This window comes from Mixophyes fleayi, chromosome 1, assembly GCF_038048845.1.
Source record: "Mixophyes fleayi isolate aMixFle1 chromosome 1, aMixFle1.hap1, whole genome shotgun sequence".
NCBI classification, from domain to species: Eukaryota; Metazoa; Chordata; class Amphibia; order Anura; family Limnodynastidae; genus Mixophyes; species Mixophyes fleayi.
In genome coordinates this window covers 231,592,022-231,611,404 of record NC_134402.1, presented here as the reverse complement: position 1 = coordinate 231,611,404, position 19,383 = coordinate 231,592,022, and the positions used below count along the sequence as shown (strand labels likewise).

Below are 19,383 nucleotides of genomic sequence, written 5' to 3'. Positions count from 1 at the left end.
TGTCCAGCAATTTTGCGGGCCACTGCAAGCATCTCCTGCACACCCCTGTCACTCTTGAGGTAATGCTGCACCACCAAATTAATGGTGTGGGCAAAACATGGGACGTGCTGGAAATTGCCCATATTTAATGCCCGCACAATGTTACTGGCATTGTCTGACACCACAAATCCCCATGAGAGTCTAAGTGGGGTAAGCCACTGGGAGATAATTTCCCTCATTTTCTCTAATATGTTGTCAGCGTTGTGCCTCTTATTAAAGCCTGTAATACACAATGTTGCCTGCCTTTGCACGAGCCGCCATTTTGTAGTTGCTGCTACTGATGCAGCTGTTGCTGTTGCTGCGGAAGGGGATGCATCTACCCAGTGGGCTGTCACAGTCATATAGTCCTTCGTTTGCCCAGAACCACTTGTCCACATGTCCATGGTTAAGTGGACAGTGGGTACAACCGCATTTTTTAGAGCACTGAGGACACTTGATTGTACTTCTCTGTACATTTTTGGTATCGCCTGCCTAGTGAAGTGGAATCTCGACGGGATTTGGTACCGGGGACACAATACCTCCATCAACCCTCTAAATCCCACTCCACTGATGGCGGACACCGGGCGCACGTCTAACACCAACATTGCAGTTACAGCCGCAGTTATACGCTTTGCAATAGGGTGACTACTATCGTATTTTGTGGTCATGGCAAACGACTGTTGGACGGTCAATTGTTTTGTGAAAGACTTAGCGGTCTTACGACTTCCCCTCTGGAAAGATGACCGACTAACAGCAGCAACAGCAGCAGTGGCAGTAGTAGGCGTACCGCTGCAGGATTCCTCGGATGAATCCCGTATTGAGGAGGACTCAGTCTGGCTGCTGACTTGGGCTGCAGGACTGAATCTGATGGAGATTGTGGAGGAAGTTGACGAGGAGGGTGTTGCTGGTGTGTATCCAACTGGACCACGGGATTTAGGTGTCCCTGTACCGATGAGGGTCCTAGCCCCAGTTTCTGAACTAACCACTGAACTATGAAGGTTATTCAGGTGACGTATAAGGGAGGATGTTCCTAGGTGGGCAAGATCCTTACCCCTGCTTATTTGAGCTTTACATAAGCTACATATGGCCATACATTGGTTGTCTGGATTTGGATAAAAATAACTCCAGACCGAAGAGGTGCATTTTTTGGTCTTCTGACCAGGCATGACGATGGGCTTTTTCATCCCATGGACATCAGCTGTTTCCCCCCCTGGTGCCTCATTTACAATAACCACATCACCATCCTCATCATCAAGTTCCTCCACAGCGCCAGCTACATCATCAATAGCCTCCTCCCGAGCCACCTCTTCCCGTACAGTGATGGGAAGGTCAGGCTTGACAACCACCAACATCCTTGGACTCGCCTTGTGGATTTGTGATAATTTCTCTTTAGAAGGCAGAGTTGTTTGCTGTTTTGTTGCTGACAGCATAACTCTCTTCAATTTTTTGTAGGGGGGGGGAGGAGGAGGAGGGCTAAGATCCGTGGGTAAAGCTGAACCACTAGTCATGAACACGGGCCAGGGCCTAAGCCGTTCCTTGCCACTCCGTGTCGTAAATGGCATATTGGCAACTTTACGTTTCTCCTCAGATGATTTTAAGTTTCTCTTTTTGCTACTTTTTCTTAACTTGGGCTTTTTGGATTTTACATGCCCGGTACTACGAGATTGGGCATCGGGCTTGGAAGACGACGTTGCTGGCATTTCATCGTCTATGTCATGACTAGTGGCAGCAGCTTCAGCATTAGGAGGAAGTGGGTCTTGATCTTTCCCTACTTTATCCTCCAAATTTTTGGTCTCCATTATATGTAGCACAAGATACTGCAGAATGTGTGAACTTGGTAATATTGCAGTACCAATGGACTTATACTGCTGGATTGGTTTTGCAAATTTGGTTATAATTATTATATATTTTTTATTTTTTAAAAACTTGGGAATAATGGGGAAATAACTATGCCCTTAGAAGCACAGAGCACAGGACACAGCACCACTGGACTGAACAGGACACGGCACAGGACCCAGCAGCACTACGGAACTCAGCAGGACAGAGCACAGGACACAGCACCACTGGACTGATACTGCAGAATGTGTGAACTTTGTAATATTGCAGTACCAATGGACTTATACTGCTGGATTGGTTTTGCAAATTTGGTTATAATTATTATATATTTTTTTTTTTTTCTTAATTTTTTATTTTTTTTTACTTTTTTTTTATTTTTTAAAAACTTGGGAATAATGGGGAAATAACTATGCCCTTAGAAGCACAGAGCACAGGACACAGCACCACTGGACTGAACAGGACACGGCACAGGACCCAGCAGCACTACGGAACTCAGCAGGACATAGCACAGGACACAGCACCACTGGACTGATACTGCAGAATGTGTGAACTTTGTAATATTGCAGTACCAATGGACTTATACTGCTGGATTGGTTTTGCAAATTTGGTTATAATTATATATATTTTTTTTTTAATTTTTAATTGTAATTTTTTTTTTACTTTTTTTTTATTTTTTAAAAACATGGGAATAATGGGGAAATAACTATGCCCTTAGAAGCACAGAGCACAGGACACAGCACCACTGGACTGAACAGGACACGGCACAGGACCCAGCAGCACTACGGAACTCAGCAGGACAGAGCACAGGACACAGCACCACTGGACTGATACTGCAGAATGTGTAAACTTTGTAATATTGCAGTACCACTGGACTTTTACTGCTGAATGTGTGAACTTGGTAATATTGCAGTACCAATGGGCTTATACTGCAGGATTGGTTGTGCAAATTTTGTGGTAATTAAAAAAAATTAAATTAGTTTTTGGTATTTTTTTAAATAACTTTTTTTTATTTTTTTAAACACAGGGGAATATTGGGGAAATAACTATGCCCTTAGAAGCACAGAGCACAGGACACAGCACCACTGGACTGAACAGGACACAGCACAGGACCCAGCAGCACCACTGACCTCAGAAGGACAGAGCACAGCACACAGCACCACTGGACTGATACTGCAGAACACAGCACAGCACAGCACAGCACAGCACAGCACAGCACAGAACTAAACAGCACAGCACAGAACTAAACAGCACAGCACGAGATCTACCAGGACAGAGGACCACCTAACACACCCTCCCTCTACCCTGATCAATGCCCGAGTGAAGATGGCGGCGACTAGCGGGGAATTTATAGGATCCGAGTATCGCGAGATCCGACAACGGGATTATGAGTCAGAGCCTCAGTTTCAGATTTGAATTTGGCGCCAATACCCGGATCTGTCTCGGATCCGACTCGGATCGGCAACGTTCGGGTGGGCTCGGATTTCATAAATCCGAGTGCGCTCATCCCTAGTTATATGTACATTTTATTCTCTCCTGATATGTATTTGAATTCCATATCACTAACAATGCAGATGATATAATAAATGTATATATAATTGAGTCTCTGAAATAAGTATTTCTATTGACTCAGATAATATATTGAATGGATCTATATCACAGTCTTCAAAATAAATATTTATACTAATGCAGGTGTTAAATCTTTATTCCCCTTTCACTTCAGATTCATGTAATATAAGTATATGATATCTTCTCGGTTTTACTCACAAGAACCAGGGTTTGATTATACCAATATCGCTTTTATCACTGTTTCTTTTCCTGGAGGGTTGTTTATTTTAAAATGATGTTTCTCCTTACAGACGCTTTGGCTTCATAGCTAATTCTCTATATATATTTCTATCATCACATGCTTCTTCTCATAAATGTTGATCTCCACAAATACAGCCTTTTACATATACATCTCTTAATAGATCTTTCTCATTAATATATATCTGTCTTTTCACAGATCTTTTACTCCACACATAAGTCTGTCTCTTCTCTCCCTCACCTCGCTATCCAGTAAAACCATTATTCCTACTCTCTCCACTGTAACTGACACACTCGCTTGTCAATTCTGGTGCGATTGTGCAATATCTTTCTGATATGTAGTCCCAGCCAGCGCCGACTTCTATACTTATTTTTAATCTCCGCTTGGTGGCAGATGTTACAGTAAAATAGAATTTTGCGCCTTTATAGTCAATAGGAGAACACTATCCACATTAAAATCCAAAGGAACTGCTCACTACAAGTACCTGCCTGCATATGACTCTGACTTGGATTGATTGAGAGTCCCGTTAGCCACTCAGACATTTTCCTGTGCGGGCCACTTGTGGTTGAGTAGTGACTACGTGAAGTTCAGGTAAATTCAGGTCACAGCTACTCAGTGAAGGCATTTATAGCAAGCAGTTATGTCGACTTTTATGGATATTATACTAAATTGGGGAAAAAGGGATTTCTGTGAGAGTCCTATTAAGTTAAACTTTATTTTAAAATGTGTATTTTAAGGTTTTTTTTTGCTATTGTGCAACTACATAGACATATTAGGCGTCATCTAGTACCCTTGGTAAAAACAAGTTTTATATTCATTTGTGCGATTGATGCTTCTACTCTTGACAATTACAATATTATAGAGTACAGAGCATGAATAAGAGCTGCAAAAGTCAATATCCGCAGGTTGTACTATACATCCACTTGTAATCACTGTGGTTACATCTGTTCAGGAAGGATCTCAACCCATTCAGCATTGCCCTCATACTTGCATGATGTTCTATCCCTCCTGCTTGTATTGTCAGATTCTAAGTGGTCTATTTAATACAGCACCGCCGCAGACGCTTCTTTGACAGCGCCCCGGCTGCTGTATAGGACAGTGGCCACTTAGTTAGCGCAGGGGGGGGGGTTTCTAGAGACTCAGAAACCCCCCCCTGCGTGCGCCACTGCTGCGGTAGTGATTTCCTAGTGCTGCGGTAGAAAATCTTCGGCCACACAATTTATCAGTAAAAGAGGAGTCCTACCACTCACCAGGCCAGTCTGTGGTCAATTTGAGCATGTGTGAACCGGCTTCAGCACTGGAACTGGAAGCCTGCACTTGGGTTTCCAGTTCCAGTTTCAATAAAAAAAATATGTAAAATAAATAAAATTAACTTTATTTAAAAAAATAATAATATGTGCTTTATTTTAATGATAAAGCATATTTTCTTTTTCGCCACCCCGGCTATCGGCATCTTGAGATGGCAATAAGGAGTACAGCAGCAGTACTTGTACCACCGCTATATATAATAAATAGGCTTCCCTGTCCTGTCTAATGCTGATACGATGGAGGCATTCATTCATACATATGTAACTGATAATAGAGTAATATAAGGTTATAAGACTCCAACAAAACCCTACACGCGTTTCACTGAGGCTTTCATAGATATTTTATTGGATGCTTAATTGTTTTATACTTGTTTGTATTGAAGTTTGAATGCTGCGGAGTTGACAACTACAAGGACTGGTCCCTGAATGTTTACTTCTCCTGTAAAGATACCAACCCAAGTCAAGAGAAATGTGGGGTGCCATACTCCTGCTGTGTCAAGGAAGAAAAACTGGTAATTTAATTAAAAGGAAAATAGGTTTTCATTGCAGCTGTGGTCTACAAAGGAAATGTGCCAAATAAAGGCTGGGATTTGCAAAATCAACATTTTGTTCTGGCAGCTGAATTATCTAAATGATAAAAAAGCATTGACTATTCAACATGTATGAAAGCAAAAGTTTCTACAGACTTGGTCGATCACATATATTTAAGTGGCCAAGTACGCATATATTTTACTTTGGATTTCCTTTTTGGACTAAGTGGGGTCCTGGTTTTATACCGACTAGACTGCTCACATTGGAGCGTTATAACTATATCTAATTAAAAAAAATAATAATAAAAATAATTTGTTACATATTTGAATGTTTCCCCTAATTTGAGGGTTGCTGCAGGCTTTTTTGCTGTTCTAAATAGCCTGAAACTTGTGCTTTTTGGGGGTAGCAGAAATCAGACGTTTCCTTGAAAAGTTATAACTAAGACTCTTTATTTTGTGTTTGTGCTGCTAGTGAGGCATGATGCAAATGTAGATTTATACTTAGAATCCAATGTAACCTAAACAAGCATCAACCAAACATTTTAATGGGAAAAAGTAAAAGTTTAGCCTAATAACACGGCAGGTCAAATAGTAGAAAATCCTGCTTTGTAGTTATGCACTTTGTCCCACCTCCTATCTCATGGTGGACAAGTGCATTTTATGTGTGATAGACCATAACTATTAGTAGGCATGTGTTGGTGTAACCCTATTACAATTACAGCTCCTAAGTCTAGTGATCGTATATCACTTCCCCTTACAAACTTATTTTTTCTGCAGAGCGTTATCAATACAATGTGTGGGTATAACACACAAAACCTCAGGAGCTGGTATGCGGAAACTAACATCTATGTGGATGGCTGCTTAAATAGCATTGTGAGCTGGGGCCGAGGGAACCTCTTGTTCCTGGGATGTATTGCAACAGGACTGATCTTTCTAGAGGTAAATTACTAATTTGTAAGGGTTGTGCACCGGCCACTTTTGGTGTTTTGGGTTTTGGGTTCTGATTAGCTTGAGGTTTTGGGTTCTGATTTGTTTTGCCAAAACACACCTCGAAAGGTTTTGGTTCTGATTTTGGGTTTTGGGTTCTGATTTTTTTTTTAAAAAAGCATAAAAAGTGCTAAAATCCATATTTCGGGTTTTTTATCACTCCTACACTATTATTAACCTCAATAACATTAATTTCCACTAATTTCCAGTCTATTCTGAACACCTCACACCTCACAATATTGTTTTTAGTCCAAAAGGTTGCACCGAGGTAGCTGGATGTCTAAGCAAAGCGACACAAGTCGGCGGCACAAACACGTGGCCCATCATAGGTGGCTGTGTAGGCTTGAATGGGTTTTTTGCTCCTCCTCCATCCTCTGCAGCATATAGAGGGTGGAGTTCAAGCACGTCACTACCTCTTGTTTTAGTTGATGGTAGGGCAGGTATATGCTTTTTTGATGTAGCAGGAACAGTGAATGTAGTTTAATATCTGATACTAATATTTCTGCACTGCAGGAACAGTGAACGTACTTTAATATCTGATACTAATATTTCTGCACTGCAGGAACAGTGAACGTAGTTTAATATCTGATACTAATATTTCTGGACTGCCTATTGAAGTGGAATCTCGACGGGATTTGGTACCGGGGACACAATACCTCCATCAACCGTCTAAATTCCACTGCACAGATGGCGGACACCGGATGCACGTCTAACACCAACATAGCTGTTACGGCCGCAGTTATCTGCTTTGCCATAGGATGACTATATAGGAGTGGCACTGCAGTGGCAGACAGGATGGCAGTTTGAAAAACTAGGCCCCAAAGAGCACATAATGCCAAAAAAAGAGTTGCAAGATGGAATTGTCTTTGGGCCCTCCCACCCACCCTGATGTTGTTGAAATAGGACATGTGCACTTTAACAAACCAATCATTTCAGCGAAAGGGCCTACCAAACTGTGGCTGAAATGATTGGTTTGTTTGGACCCTCCCAAAACGAGCTGGCAAAGAAAAAAAAGAGGTGCAAGATGGAATTGTGTTTGGGCCCTCCCACCCACCCTTATGTTGTTGAAATAGGACATGCACACTTTAACAAATCAATCATTTCAGCGACAGGGCCTACAAAACTGTGGCTGAAATGATTGGTTTGTTTGGGACCCCACACATAAAAAGCTATTCATCTCTCCCTGTACAAACTAAACTGGCTCTACTGAGGCAAGATGTCGTCCTCATCCTCATCCTCTGATTCCTCGCCCCCTTCAGTGTGTACTTCCTCATCCTCACACATTATCAATTCGTCCCCGCTGGACTCCACAACCACAGGTCCCTCTGTAGTCTCTGGAGGCCAGTGCTGTTCTTGATTGAGGAATTGATAATTCATTTTTATGAACATCATTTTTTCAACGTTTTGCGGAAGCAACCTCCTTCGCCGCTCACTGACCAGGTTCCCCGCTGCACTAAAAACTCTTTCCGAGTACACACTGGAGGGGGGACAACTCAGGTAAAATATAGCCAGTTTGTACAGGGGCTTGCAAACTGCCTTTTTTTCCTGCCAGTAAAAATAAGGACTGTCTGACATGTCTACTTGGATGGTGTCAGCAAAGTAATCCTCCACCATTTTTTCAATTGTGACAGCATCCAATGCAGCGACAGTAGACATGTCTGCAATGGTTGACAGGTCCTTCAGTCCGGACCAGATGTTCTCAGCATCCCGCCAGCGGGTCTTTTAGGAAAATTGAGCTTTTTCCTCGCAGCCACAGGTGTTGAAGAAAATGAAGGAGGAGCTGTTGGCATGTCACGGTCCTCTTCAGAGGACAATCTCCTAAACAGCAGGTCTTTGCACCGCTGTAGACTTGTGTCAGCCGGAAACAGAGACACAACATACGCTTTAAACCGAGGATCCAGCACGGTGGCCAGAATGTATTCCTCTGACTTTAAAAGAGTGACCACCCTCGGATCCTGGCAAAGCGTACGCAGGGCTTCATCTACAAGAGCTACATGCTTTGTTGAATCGCAATGCTTTAACAGCTCCTCCCTCACTTTCTCCAGCTGCTTCTGCAACAGCCTGATCAGGGGAATCACCTGACTCAAGCTGGCAGTGTTGGAACTGACTTCTCGTGTGGCAAGTTCAAACGGCTGGAGAACCTTGCACAACACGGAAATCAGTCTCCAGTGCGCTTGACTCAGGCGCATCCCCACTCCTTTTCCTATGTCGTAGGTGGCTGTGTAGGCTTGAATGGCCTTTTGCTGCTCCTCCATCCTCTGCAGCATATAGAGGGTGGAGTTCCAGCGCGTCACAACCTCTTGTTTGAGGTGATGGCAGGGCAGGTTCAGCCTTTTTTGATGTTGGTCGAGTCTGCGGTAGGCACTGGCTGAATGCCGAAAGTGTCCAGCAATTTTGCGGGCCACCGCAAGCATCTCCTGCACACCCCTGTCACTCTTCAGGTAATGCTGCACCACCAAATTAATGGTGTGGGCAAAACATGGGACATGCTGGAAATTGCCCATATGTAATGCCCGCACAATGTTACTGGCGTTGTCTGACACCACAAATCCCCAGGAGAGTCTAAGTGGAGTAAGTCACTGCGAGATTATTTCCCTCAGTTTCTCTAAGAGGTTGTCAGAGTTGTGCCTCTTATTAAAACCTGTGATACACAACATTGCCTGCCTTGGAACGAGCAGCCGTTGTGGAGATGCTGCTACTGATGCAGCTGCTGCTGTTGCTGTGGAAGGCGATGCATCTACCCAGTGGGCTGTCACAGTCATATAGTCCTTCGTTTGCCCTGAACCACTTGTCCACATGTCCGTGGTTAAGTGGACAATGGGTACAACCGCATTTTTCAGAGCACTGAGGACACTTATTCGTACTTCTCTGTACATCCCGGGTATCGCCTGCCTAGTGAAGTGGAATCTAGACGGGATTTGGTACCGGGGACACAATACCTCCATCAACCGTCTAAATCCCACCCCACTGATGGCGGACACCGGACGCACGTCTAACACCAACATAGCTGTTACAGCCGTAGTTATCCGCTTTGCAATAGGGTGACTACTGTCGTACTTTGTGCTCATGGCAAACGACTGTTGGACGGTCAACTGTTTGGTGAAAGACATAGCGTTCTTACGACTTCCCCTCTGGGAAGATGACCGACTACCAGCAGCAACAGCAGCAGCGGCAGTAGTAGGCGTATGGCTGCAGGATTCCTCGGATGAATCCCGGATTGAAGAGGACTCAGTCATGCTGGTGACATGGCCTGCAGGACTATATCTGATGGAGATTGTGGAGGTAGTTGACGAGGAGGGTGTTGGTGGTGTGTATCCAACAGGACCAAGGGATTTAGGTGTCCCTGGACTGCTGACGGTCCCAGCCACAGGTCCTGAACTAAACACTGAATTATGAAGGTTCTTCAGGTGACGTATAAGGGAGGATGTCCCTAGGTGGCCAAGATCCTTACCCCTGCTTATTTGAGCTTTATATAAGCTACATATGGCCATACATTTGTTGTCCGGATTGGGATAAAAATAACTCCAGACCGAAGAGGTGGATTTTTTGTTCTTCTGACCAGGCATGACGATGGGCTTTTTCATCCCATGGACAACAACTGTTTCCCCCCCTGGTGCCTCATTTAAGATAACCACATCAGCACCCTCCTTGTTAAGTTCCTCCTCAGCACCAGCTACATCAATATCCTCCTCCCGGTGTACAACATTGACACCTTCATTAGCCAAATCTGTAACTGGACTGTGGGTGATCCTTCCAGCATATGCAGAGGGCATGCTGCAAATGGTGGAAGGAGCCACCTCTTCCCGTACAGTGATGGGAAGGTCAGGCTTCGCAACCACCAACACCCTTGGTCTCGCCTTGGGGATTTGTGATGCCATCTCTTTAGAAGGCAGAGTTGTTTGCTGTGTTGTTGATGACAGCTTAAGTCTCTTAAATGGGTGGGGAGGAGGAGGGCTTAGATCCTTGGGTGAAGCTGAACCACTAGTCATGAACACGGGCCAGGGCCTAAGCAGTTCCTTGCCACTCAGTGTCGTAAATGGCATATTGACAAGTTTACGTTTCTCCTCAGATGATTTGAATTTTCTTTTATTACTAATTTTAGTCAACTTTGGCATTTTGGATTTTACATGCCCTCTACTAGGAGATTGGGCATCGCCCTTGGCAGACGACGTTGATGGCATTTCATCGTCTATGTCATGACTAGTGGCAGCAGCTTCAGCATTAGGAGGAAGTGGGTCTTGATCTTTCCCTACTTTATCCTCCAAATTTTTGTACTCCATTATATGCAGCACAAGAGAGCATACCCCTAAACCACACACACTTTGGGACTGCAGAAACAGTGAACGTAGTAATATAGATTGCAGTACCTATCTTTTTGGGACTGCAGAAACAGTGAACGTAGTAATATAGATTACAGTACCTATTTTTTGGGACTGCAGAAACAGTGAACGTAGTAATATAGATTGCAGTACCTATTTTTTGGGACTGCAGAAACAGTGAACGTAGTAATTTAGATTGCAGTACCTATTTTTTGGGACTGCAGAAACAGTGAACGTAGTAATTTAGATTGCAGTACCTATTTTTTGGAACTGCAGAAACAGTGAACGTAGTAATTTAGATTGCAGTACCTATTTTTTGGGACTGCAGAAACAGTGAACATAGGTAAATTTAGCAGTACTAATATTTCTGGACTGCAAGAACAGTGAACGTTGGTAAATATAGCAGTACTAATATTTCTGGACTGCAAGAACAGTGAACGTAGGTAAATTTAGCAGTACTAATATTTCTGGACTGCAAGAACAGTGAACATATTTTAATTTAGCAGTACTAATATTTCTGGACTGCAAGAATAGTGAACGTAGGTAAATATAGCAGTACTAATATTTCTGGACTGCAAGAACAGTGAACGTAGGTAAATATAGCAGTACTAATATTTCTGGACTGCAAGAACAGGGAACGTATTTTAATTTAGCAGTACTAATATTTCTGGACTGCAAGAACAGTGAACGTATTTTAATTTAGCAGTACTAATATTTCTGGACTGCAAGAACAGTGAACGTAGGTAAATATAGCAGTACTAATATTTCTGGATTGCAAGAACAGTGAACGTATTTTAATTTAGCAGTACTAATATTTCTGGACTGCAAGAACAGTGAATGTAGGTAAATATAGCAGTACTAATATTTCTGGACTGCAAGAACAATGAACGTATTTTAATTTAGCAGTACTAATATTTCTGGACTGCAAGAACAGTGAACGTAGGTAAATATAGCAGTACTAATATTTCTGGACTGCAAGAACAGTGAACGTAGGTAAATATAGCAGTACTAATATTTCTGGACTGCAAGAACAGTGAACGTATTTTAATTTAGCATTACTAATATTTCTGGACTGCAAGAACAGTGAACGTAGGTAAATATAGCAGTACTAATATTTCTGGACTGCAAGAACAGTAAACGTAGGTAAATATAGCAGTACTAATATTTCTGGACTGCAACAACAGTGAACGTATTTTAATTTAGCAGTACTAATATTTCTGGACTGCAAGAATATATTGCTCTATAAAATTTTTTATACTTTTTGCATAATTTTTTTAATATATTTTTTAATTATTTTTGTATAATTTTTTTTTTTTACATTTTTTATGATTTGTTAATAATTATAAAATTACTATGGAGTTATCAGAACAAAGCACAGGACAAAAGCACCACTGGACTCAGCAGGACAGACACTGGCCAAAGCACCACTGGACTCAGCAGGACAGAGCACAGGACAAAAGCACCACTGGACTCAGCAGGACAGAGCACAGGACAAAAGAATAAAGCACCACTGGACTGATCACACAGGAGCAGGACCACCACTACCCTACAACCTCCCTCTTCCCTGATCACAGCCCAAATGAAGATGGCGGCCGCAAGCGGCGAATTTATGACATCCGAGTCTCGCGAGATCCGACACGAGACTTGGATGTCATAGCCTCGTTTTGGATTTTTTGCCCGCCGGAAATACCCGAACAGTGCTCGGATCCCGTCGGATCCGCACTGTTCGGGTGGGCTCGGATTAGCGGAATCCGAGCCCGCTCATCCTTACTAATTTTTTGCAATCTAGACAGCTATTCACTGTTCGATTGCTTGACCAATACTTATCTAGCTTTGTTAAATGGTGTCAATCTTTGTGCAGCTGTATTTATTGCTTTGGAAATAAAGTGTACATTGTATAAGTATAGAGCTTATATTGAGGTATGGGGAGATCATTTACAAAGAGCACAAACTCTTTGATTTTATACCCATACATCTAGATGGTCTGTCTGTATATATAATATTTAGCTGGTACACCTTAGTTCTTGTTGTACGGGTGCCTGGACCATTGTGGCTACTACCGTTAATCTGAATTAAACAGAAAAGGTTTTTGAACTCGTGATGGTGTGGTGGCTCTTCATTTACCTACATTAGATTGTTCGGCCAGCACACACCAAAATACTTTCCACTGTTGGAAAATGTGTATTTCTTCATAGAGGAGGAGAAATTGGAAGCACACTGTGCAAAAGTTACTCCAACCATTTTATGACCACATCTTTTATTACATAAATCTTTTATTTTTTTCTGCTAAAATTCTGTTCGATGTAGCCTAATTCATAGCTTAAATTAACTATGACAATGAGGGGACATGAGAAATGTGTTTATATGCAGGGGCGGGCTGGGCCGGGTGGCAGGGGGGCATCGCCCCCCCGGGCCGCTCAGAATCACGGCTGTTAGGGCCGGCCGCCACCCGGAAGTAATATAAATGTGCGGCCGCATCACATGACACGTGATGCGGTCGCCTGTGCGGCGTGTGCCCCCCGGGCTGATGTCCGTCAGCCCGCGCCTGTTTATATGTGAGCCTGTGTTTGAAGATATATTTTATTTTAGGCAATGTGTGCCTACAAATGTACTTTTCCGTAAAGAGCCACTAGAAGGCGCAAGATGTGTCCCTTTAAAAGTACAGAACGAGCCCAAATGTCTGCGAGCTCAGTGCTGTGGCAAGTAATTTCCTTTTACCGAGTGGAAATGGCTGGGTGTCCCTCCATTTAGAAAGCTTGCTATACCCCTTATATGTGCCATCTCTAGCTCCTTACTTATTTCAATAGTCTCTCTCCGCAAAATGAAATCTCTGTACTTTGATATAATGCCCTTACTCTACCTAACTCCCTCTATTGACCAGGGCAAACTTCTGATATTTAGAATGCAAGAGATGAACAGTGGTATAAAAATTAGGAGAAAATATTTTAAGGATACATGGGTGTGAGATGCAAAGTTAGTGTATATGACAATATCAGATAGATAATAAGGGATATGTTGAGAGGTAAATAGAAGACAAGGAGGGGATTAAATAATGAAGTTGCAATAGATTATAGATGGAGATGGGGCTGTGTGGCTTGTTAGCAAGAGAAAAAAGTTGCATATCAAGTCAGCGCTATGATACTATTACCAAAATCCATTAACATCAGGATTCACAATTCACAATCTTAAATTACAGAAGGGCGATAGCCCATCAGAAGTTTGATTTTTGACAACTTTTTGTGATACTTTACTTGAACAAGCATAAATATAACTTTAGGAACAATGAATGACAATACAAACAGTGGGCTAAAGATGGACGTCTAGTGAAGCATAGGGATCTTAGAAGGTATTTATGTAATACAAGCTGGTCCTCGAGAGCATAAAATCACCCATTATATGAATGAAGTATTTTTATTAGTATCCAAACCTCGCTGCTCAACTTGTTTAAAGAGCTTCAGTCATATAATGAAATTTTAAAAGAAACAAATATAAGGCTGACGTTTTATATCTAAACATCCCCACAATACTACAAAATTTGTCACAGGCATCTAGGATTCTCGGACCCTGATCTGCCAAATTAGGTGCTACTCTTACCAGAGGCGAGGAGTCCAACGTAGCGGCTGGTCTTCTCCAGGGACCCTCGCAAGAAGGTATGAAGTTGGCTGCTTCGACTACGCAGATCGCGGCCCTCTAGGGAGGATTTGGCGAGATCAGTGGAAAACGGGCAACAAGATGGCAGATGGCTGAAAGCTAAGCACTCTGTCAGTCTGCTACTGCAGAAGATTACCACTGAATAGGTGGGTTTGGGTGATGATCTGCGGACTGCAGAGAGTACCAATGGAATGGTAGAGAAATTGATCTGCGGACTGCAGGATATTACCACTGGAACAGTGGAGGAGATGATCTGCGGACAGCAGGATATACCACTGAAACAGCGGAGGAGCAGAAAGACACAGTCTACTCAGGACAGGGAAAAAGACCTAAAGAACAGGCACTGAGAAAAGGTGCCATCTTAGTTGCGCAGACCCGCAACTAAGATAGCACCCGGCCGCGGAGGAGGGAGGACGCCAGCAGAGAGGTAAGTTAGCCGGGTCTCGGTTTAGTGATACTGAAGACCCGGTGTATGACAAAATTATTAGAAGGCAACTTCAGATTCCACTGATAACCTCAAAAGATAATGTATCTGGGCATCTATCTGACCAGAAGGTTTGATCAACTTTGTTCAGCTAATTCGCTCCTAATCAAAATCCTAAAAACAGAATTATTGAACTGGGACAAATTACTGAGATCATGGATAAGCTGGGCCACAGTGATCAAAATTAATGTTCTCCTGCGGCTGCTCTACTTCCTGCAATCCATCCTAGTGTGGGTCCTTGCTAAAACGCACAAGATCGTAGAGCAACTAGTATCAAAATTCATTTGGTGAGGTAGAAAACACAGGGTCTGCATGTATATGCTGCACAAACTTCCACAGGAAGGTGGGCTAGGCTTCCCTAACTTCACTAAATTTCCAGGTATTCCAGGTAAACATTCACAATGCACTTTTTGCCTATCACCCTCCTTGACTAGAGCTTGGGCGGAGAAAAAAAGCTCTATTTTACCATGAAATATAATTTAAAGAACCCTATGCACACTTCCCCATTCATTGGATCCACCAGGGTTGCCAATGTGTGGTACCGTTCCACACCACACTCCCCTCTCCTCTTACATTTAGCCTCAAACTGATGGGATTCATTATGATCTTTGAAGACCACTCGCTGCTGCCTGGAGCAGACGAGGTGCACGTTCCACAATCCGGCACTTAAGCGTGATCCAATTAGCTGTGTGTTAGATATTCATGTTGGAACCAACGTATTGAGCTAAATTACTCTATGCAGCTATTTTACATTGCAGGGGCATTCATTATATACTGTGCATTTTTTTACAATTGAATTATTCACTTTAGCGAATACCTTTGTGTGTTTGTATAGGAGATTTTAGTATATATTATAGTGATATATCAGTGCACTGATTATATGACCGTTTATCACCTAACAATGGTTTATTTTAGATGATATTGTATATTATTAAAAGTTTAAATTATGCTCAATTCTTTTCCACAAATTTATATATTTAGTGTTTGCCAGTTTCAGTACTGTGTGTTTTTTATTATTTTATCTTTGGGATCTTACCAATCCTTCACAGCTGCGTTTCTGGCCTCCACTCTGACTATTTTCATTTATATCTATCAGCGCCAGAATTTTTAGAGACTAGAGAACAGAAGGAATGGGTACCAACATGTGGCAGGGATTTAGGTTACACTGAGATTGATGAAAAAAAAAGGAAGCCCCCTATCCATCAGTGGGGTGGTGTAGGTGCATATTCACAGACACCTACTTCTGGAGATCCTCTTCCTTGCCACTCAGATCATGATTACCCTTTTCATCCAAGACTTATTGGGTAATTCACCAGACAGAGGTGTGTGTGCGTAGAGCTGTCACAGATATATTAGCAAGGGAGGGCTGCAAATTTTAGCCCTGGGGGCAAGACTCGACTCAGCAGCCTATTAGGAAAATTTAAAAGGAAAAAAAATGCAGGTGGCTCAGTGGCCCAGACCAAGGTAGTCCACTATGTGACCGGCCCAGGGGGCAAATGCCCCCCCCCCTGCCTCCCAACCCAGCCTGCCCCTGCATATTAGAACAGTACAAAAACAGTGGACCGGGGACAAGGAATGGACTTCATGAAATCAAGCATCACTTTTATTACATCTTTTCCTCATGCACAGCACTCAGTGGTCCTCAATGATGTCATTTTACACAAAAGTCCCAGAGGTGACACTCTAATCCTCTGAGTACCACTTTACGTGCAATCTACTTAGCTATATTAGGGGCTCTCCTCTTCCCCTGGCATAATCTCTCTACTAGTTACCTCACCCACACCTCAGCTGTTCTCCAGTTTGCCCCACATGCTACTCACTAGTGGATAGTCTCTCACATACCCACATTCTTACATCCCCTACTCGCTTTCAGTTCAAACTCACAAGACCTGGCTTGCCTGTGTCTCTGTTCCAGCTTGTCAATTCTCAGTGGTTACACCAACTCCTCTCTTTCTCTCTCTGAGCTTCACTGAGTTCTAGAAAGTTATTCTCAGAACACAGGCTCTAGTTCACTACTGTGGAGTTCTGGAGTCCCCTATTGGTATTCATGCTGACGTGCAGCTGTCATACACTTAGCTATTGCTATCCATATTCTCTGCTATATTGATAGTGTATACTAGGGAGGAAAACCTCTAACACTGAAACAAGAGTTCAAACCTGAATGTAGGAGCTTGGATGGAGTGAGGTCGCTCTGAAAGCATTAGCTTTTTCACTGACACTGGTGTGGACATTTAAATGATTGTTCTATTCATGCCGCATTTCTCCAGTCACACAGGCACATCATATAAAGAAGATGTTATATAAGCCACAAAAGCTTCCCAGCAACTAATATAACAAGCCACTCTAAATAGCAAAAGTACACGCCAACATATGAGGTAAATACAAAAACAACAACTGAGACAATAAGTGACTTCTAGCCCCTTCCTGGACTGGAAGTTTCAAATGGCATTGTATAGCTTTCCATTGGTCCAATGCTGCTACAGGTTTGCACATGTTCAGGGGTTTAAACCCCCCCCCCCCCCCCCACTGGCTTCTTAGATCTGATAGAAACAGTAACACAGGCAACCAAATGTCACTGGCTGTGGAGCAGTTGCCATTTTTGTCACATGAATCGGTCAAATGGGAACCTTAATCTCCAACCTTGGCTTAACCAGTAACCTCCTAAGCCCACCTGGGGGTAAATGTATCAAGCTGAGAGTTTCCTGGCTGGTTTGAAAAGTGGAGATGTTGCCTATATCAACCAATCAGATTCTAGCTGTCATTTTGTAGAATGTACTAAATAAATGACAGCTAGAATCTGGTTGTTTTTTCAAACCCGCCGGAAAACTCTCAGCTTGATACATCTACCCCTTGGTCTTTTATTTCCCCAGAAATTCCCAGTGTGGGTCAATTCACTTGTGGACCGTAGGTGTTATTTACATCTTGGTTAAGGCATTTGGAAATGGGATGCTTTCCCAGACTGCCACTAATATCATTAGCAACATTATATTATATAGTGCCAGCACATTCTGTGGCTCTTTACAATTGGTATAGCTCAGGATGACTCAGATGTGACTGGGATTGAGATATGGCGAAAATAATGCAAAAAAGGCCAGGCTATGAAAGTGTGGATACATACATACTTGCACAAAATTGTTTAACCTCATGGTTGATTTTGTGCCTGAGTAATACTATTCTGTCAAAAGTCTAGGAAGGGGAACATACCAAAACTGTTAATGGCATGAGTGAGCAGTTTAGAACACACTGCAATAGTATATATTTCTGACTTTGTCTTGCGCAAAAGGGGTCCCAAGAGGGTTTGGCCTTTATTGACATGGACTAGGAACCCCCTTCCTTCATAGCTCACCCTCTCTTATGAATCTCCCATTTACCTTAGACAATCCAGTGAAATTGTACTGCTCCTAAAATAACGAAAAGATCATACTTACCTGCTTATTATCCATCCCCTCCGGGAGATTCTAAATGGGGTGGAGAAGTGCAATTGTCAAGAGTGGAGAGGCGCTATTGTGTCATTTTGGCCTCTGTGATGCAACTGCATAATTTCGCAGCACGGGCCAGGGCCAAAATGGGACAATTCACAGAGAATTGCGTCATGAAGGCCTCCATCCAGCCCACATTACTAGGAAGTGTTCAGGATGCAGGAGAATGGCCCGGGAATCTGGGACAATGACCAAGAATGGGGGATTCTCCTGGACAGTTGTTGTCAGCAGCTGTTCTTACTACTGCAAACGTGTGTATCTAGCAAACTATAAGCATGAGGTATTAGTTTATATTGATGAAAACATATAAACCAGTACCCCAGGATCAAGGGCCCCTTAATGTAACATATATGTTTTAAACACCATTAAAATGCAGTTAAATTTAGATGCATTCACCTCTCAGGTATAGGGTCATGGGTGGATCAAGATGTGGATTATCACATATTCTCTGTACAGTGCTGGATAATATGTTGGATGCTGTATTAACAACAATAATAGTATTTTTTTTTATTATGTGTACACTCACATTTACACAAATTTTGAATAATGATTGCAAATCTTATAACTATCTGTATCAGTAATAAATGAATCTTATTTCCTAGATTTTGGGGACCTCTTTGGCTGTTGTTCTAATTTATCAAATAAATGCCATAAATGAGAGAACTCAAACAACTGCTGAGATGAGAACCAATATACAGATGGAAGGAGAAGACGAGTTTATAATACATACGGCGGAAATGCAGAGTGAATATTTGGAGCAGCATTATACATATTACACTTCCTCCATGAACTGATAAAGAAGATGCACGTGAGGACTCATCCATTGACATGTCTTTGTGTTATTATTTAAGAGTGACACAGCACTTGAAAACAAAACTGAAAAAAATTAGATGCGCATGAAAAAACTGATGTTACATCATTACTATGTTAATGCAGAGTACAAAAAGTAAATACATTGTTTGACAGAA

At 42.5% G+C, this 19,383-nt stretch overlaps 2 protein-coding genes across 3 annotated transcripts in view; both read left to right on the top strand.

Annotated features, from left to right (window-relative positions):
• LOC142151482 (tetraspanin-33-like) overlaps positions 1–19,209 on the top strand; it is a 39,726-nt gene extending 20,517 nt beyond the window's left edge. The window contains exons 6-8 of one of the 2 annotated variants that reach the window (XM_075207186.1): positions 5,349–5,477; positions 6,273–6,434; positions 19,018–19,209. In XM_075207186.1, the coding sequence (XP_075063287.1) occupies positions 5,349–5,477; positions 6,273–6,434; positions 19,018–19,209 (483 nt within the window). The remainder of the gene's footprint in view (positions 1–5,348; positions 5,478–6,272; positions 6,435–19,017) is intronic. The other variant, XM_075207195.1, reaches the window with a different exon arrangement.
• The window catches only part of NWD1 (NACHT and WD repeat domain containing 1), a 61,761-nt gene continuing 61,538 nt past the window's right edge, over positions 19,161–19,383 (top strand). Inside the window, exon 1 of the mRNA XM_075207208.1 lies at positions 19,161–19,245. The gene's annotated coding sequence lies outside the window, so the exon portion shown is untranslated. The remainder of the gene's footprint in view (positions 19,246–19,383) is intronic.